Source organism: Centrocercus urophasianus, unplaced genomic scaffold (assembly GCF_019232065.1).
Source record: "Centrocercus urophasianus isolate 14NV4802_14NV808 unplaced genomic scaffold, USGS_Curo_1.0 seq_815, whole genome shotgun sequence".
In the NCBI taxonomy this organism is placed as follows: Eukaryota; Metazoa; Chordata; class Aves; order Galliformes; family Phasianidae; genus Centrocercus; species Centrocercus urophasianus.
This window is the reverse complement of record NW_024885439.1, coordinates 9,728-13,687: the sequence shown is the minus strand read 5'-3', so window position 1 is coordinate 13,687 and position 3,960 is coordinate 9,728. Positions and strand designations below refer to the sequence as shown.

Genomic DNA, 3,960 nt, shown 5'->3' with positions numbered 1-3,960 from the left:
CCATCCATCCATCCATCCATCCATCCATCCATCCATCCATCCATCCACCCACCCACCTGCCCACCCCACGGTACTTTTCCAATTCATCCCATACTTTTCCAATATATCCACCCACACGCCCACCAGCCCTCAAAGCCACCCACCCACTCATCCCACTCATCCCACTGCCCACATTCTCCCACCTCCTACCACTCATGCTTCCCCAGGTCCTGCCCCATCCCTCTGCCCTCTCTGGGGTCATGCCATGCCCACTCACCGTTGGAGTTGTAGCCTCGGCACTGGCGCATGGGGTTGCCGTGCCGGACGTCCTGCCGCCTGCTCCGCCTGAGAGGAGGCAGGAGGTGACCTGGGGTACCTTCTTGGGCCCCCATGCCCTCCCCCAGATCCCCACCTCTTGGAGGATGCTGAGTAGCGGCTGCAGGCCTTGCCATCCCAGGCACAGTATGGGTCGCGGGCCAGGCAGCAGTCAGCACAGGCTTCTCCATATACATCACACCGGTGCAGGGCCAGGTGGGTCACTCCTACGGCTGAGGACACGTAAAGCTGTTGCTGTTGGGGGAACAGAGAGGACAGGGTAAGATGCCCCCTGGCCACATGGCCTTGTGCCCAGTACTGGGAGCAGTGGGGACCGTGCATCCCAGAGCCACTCAGGGGCGCTCAGGGGAACATGGGGTTCCTCAGTGTCATACTATGGTGGCAACAGGCATGCAGGATGTCCTAGTCCCCAAATCTAGCCACACATCACTCACCCTCTTGGAGGAGATGGTCATCACCTTGATGGGTGCTGGCACCTAGATGGGAGCAGGAGTGAAGGACATGGAGTGAAGTACAGAGTGCATCCCCCAGGCCCACACCAATAGCTGGGGGGCTGCAAAGGCAGCTACAAGAATCAGCAGGAAGAGGGACAATGTTGCAGGTCTCCCTGGAACTACCCATGGGACTGGTTGGTGTCCCAAAAGCTCCAGAGTTGGGACAATGACACTTGGTGGCGGTGGTGCCCCATCAGTTCTGGGCATGGGGTGAGCAAAGGATGCTCAGCAGCAGCCATAGGATAACCCAGCCCTTACCTTGAACACCTCGATCTCCTCCAGCATCAGCTCCTCTGTCTCCATGTCGTCCCGGGGCAGCACAATGACTTTCTGCACCGTGCCCCGATCTGCAAGACACCAGGGTGCCTGGACGCTCAGTGCCACCAGCTGGGCACCCGTGCCCTCCCCTCCTGGGAATGGGGTCCTTGATGGAGCCAGGAAGGACCCCCCCATGCCCATCTTCATCTGTCTTGGTTGTGCTGTGACACTCAGGTCACCACTCACAGCTAGGAGCTGCCACTGCCCAGGACAGGGGGACAGCAACTGGGATAGGCACTGGGATAGACTAGGATAGATCACGGTGGACAATAAGGAAGGGGAAGCACCAGGCTGGACAACGGTGTTCCTGAATGAGGCAGGAGAGTTGGGCCTGGGCCTTGGAAAGGATGGGGCTGGATGTCCCAGGATGGACACCGAGACAGCGGATAGCCAGCCTGGATGGCGCTGTCCTAAGATGGGCACCAGGGCAGGGGACAGGCCACGACACTCCCAGGGTCCATGGCACAGGGGTCTCAGCCCCTCGCCCTGCTCCACCCTGGAGCAGAGGTGCCAGCAGAGGCACCCGGCCCCGGCAGTGCCCGTGCCCTGTGAGGCCGCGCTGGAGCATGCTGCGTTCTCTGCGGTGCGCGGCGTGGGTACCTGTGCCCAGGAAAAGCACCTCATAGCGCCCATCTGCCGCGTCCACCTGGTCAACAGCGATGGTGGTGAAGCGGTAGTTGACGTTGGTGCGCACAACCAGAGGCTGCCGGTGGGCCGGATAGACGGAGTGGTACATCAGAGGGTGCGAGCGCATGAAGTTGATCACTTCGTCAGGGTAGTCCTTGGTTGACTTCATAGAGGGTGTGAAGGTCCCGCCGGGGCACTGCGGGTAGGCAAAAGGCGTTGGTGGGGTCTCCAGTGTCGTGGGACTATCATCTCCATGAGTGCCAGAGGTCTTACTTACAGTGCCTGGCCGGGGATAGGGCATTTTGCCCGTGTAGGGCATCCACTGGTAGTTGGGGCCCTCCTTGTGCGCAAAGGGTCCGTTGAACACCATGCGGATGTCGGCCATGGAGTAGACGCAGACGGCCGAGCCCTTGAACACTGACCTGGCAGAAGGAGTGGCACAGCCTCAGGGATGTGTGCCACCTACGTGCAGACACCGCCAGCATCCCCACCTCACCCCACGCCCACTTCCACGTCACCAGGACCTCTACCCACCTCCACAAAAAGTCCCCATCCCCAGGGACCACCACGTCTCAAGGGCACCGCACTCACCCCGATGCGGAGAAGACAGCGTAGATAACAGGATTCTTGGTGTCCTGCGTCTGCTGGATGAAGACATCCTCTTGGGACAGAAGGAAGAGCGTGTTACCCCCAGGGGGTGGCTGGGGACACCTGTGTGGGCTGGGCTCTCCCATGGTGGGGCAGCAATGGAATTCTCAGCCCTTCCAAATGGAAGGTGCGCCATGTCCCCACCCCAGGGCATGGGGGTGCAGATGGACCATCGGGGGTCACCCCGTGCCCTCCCACGGAGCCCATGCACTCACGAAGCTCATCAAAGTGCGTCTCGATCCCATCGGGTCCAGGCACGGAGCAGACGAGCCGGGCCTTCAGGAAGGTGCTCCATTTGTTCACCAGGCAGCAGTGTCCCCCATCATCGTTCTGTGTCAGAGGGACTCAGCACTCAGCCCCACACACCCCACCACCAGCCCCTGCCTGCACCCCGCCACCCCACTGCACACACCAGGCAGATGCGCCCGATGCGGGAATAGACGCCGGGGCTGAGCGGGGCATCTGCAGACTTCTCCCGGAAGAAGAAGTAGAGTTTGTCATCATTCCTCTCGCTGCTGTCAGGGATGAGCTGGGCACGGACGAAGGCAGGGTCTGCAAGGGCATGAAGCAGTGCTGTCAGCCTGGGAACACTCACAGCCCCCGCTGCTGCAAAGCCACCAGTGTGATGGCTTCCCCTCGCCATCCATCAGCCTGTGCCCAGCCAGTGCTGACAGCTCCCCCTCCTCGATCCCTGCCCCGGCAGCCCTCACGCCCAGCAGGACCACCCCATCTGCTCTGCTCTGTTTATTCAGCTGCAGCTCTGGGGCCAGGGGTGCTCTACGGGGGCAGGAAGAGCGCTCAGGGTCACTGGCTACAGGGACATGGTTGAACGCTCAGCTCTGTGAAAACCCATACATAGGCTATGCCAGTGGCAGCCCTGCCTCTCACCAGCTGGGTGCTCCCACCACTCCGCAAAGCCCCAGCATGTCTGTCACCATGCCCCACAGAGGTATCCCTCTGTCCATCTGCTCTAGATTTCCATTCATCCATCCATCCATCCATCCATCCATCCATCCATCCATCCATCAATCCATCCCTTCCTTCCTCTATCATCCATCCATCTGTCCACTCATTCACCCACCCATTCATCCTTCATCTTTGCACCCACCTGTCACTCATTCATTTGCCCACCCACCTATACATCATCCATCTGTCAATCTATCTGTTTGTCATCCATCCATCCATCCATCCATCCATCCATCCATCCATCCATCCACTCACCCAGCCTCCTCTTCATCCATCCATCCATCCATCCATCCATCCATCCATCCATCTATCCATCCATCAATCCCTTCCTTCCTCTCTCCCTCCACCTATCCATCTATCATCCATCCATCTGTCCACTCATTCACCCACTCATTCATCCTTCATCTTTGCACCCACCTGTCACTCATTTATTTGCCTACCCACCTATACATCATCCATCTGTCAATCTATCTGTTTGTCATCCATCCATCCATCCATCCATCCATCCATCCACTCACCCACTCTCCTCTTCATCCATCCATCCCTCCATCCATCCATCCATCCATCCATCCATCCATCCATCCATCCATCC

General features: G+C 59.2%; 1 protein-coding gene across 2 annotated transcripts in view; it reads right to left on the bottom strand.

Moving 5' to 3' along the window:
• Positions 1-3,960, bottom strand: part of LOC122171133 (semaphorin-3F-like) — a 15,047-nt gene that overhangs the window by 1,581 nt on the left and 9,506 nt on the right. For both annotated transcript variants that reach the window (XM_042838506.1, XM_042838507.1), the window contains 9 exons: positions 2,815-2,954; positions 2,618-2,732; positions 2,346-2,415; positions 2,032-2,176; positions 1,728-1,950; positions 1,068-1,156; positions 750-791; positions 392-549; positions 257-324 (listed from right to left, as the gene is read on the bottom strand). In XM_042838506.1, the coding sequence (XP_042694440.1) occupies positions 257-324; positions 392-549; positions 750-791; positions 1,068-1,156; positions 1,728-1,950; positions 2,032-2,176; positions 2,346-2,415; positions 2,618-2,732; positions 2,815-2,954 (1,050 nt within the window). The remainder of the gene's footprint in view (positions 1-256; positions 325-391; positions 550-749; positions 792-1,067; positions 1,157-1,727; positions 1,951-2,031; positions 2,177-2,345; positions 2,416-2,617; positions 2,733-2,814; positions 2,955-3,960) is intronic.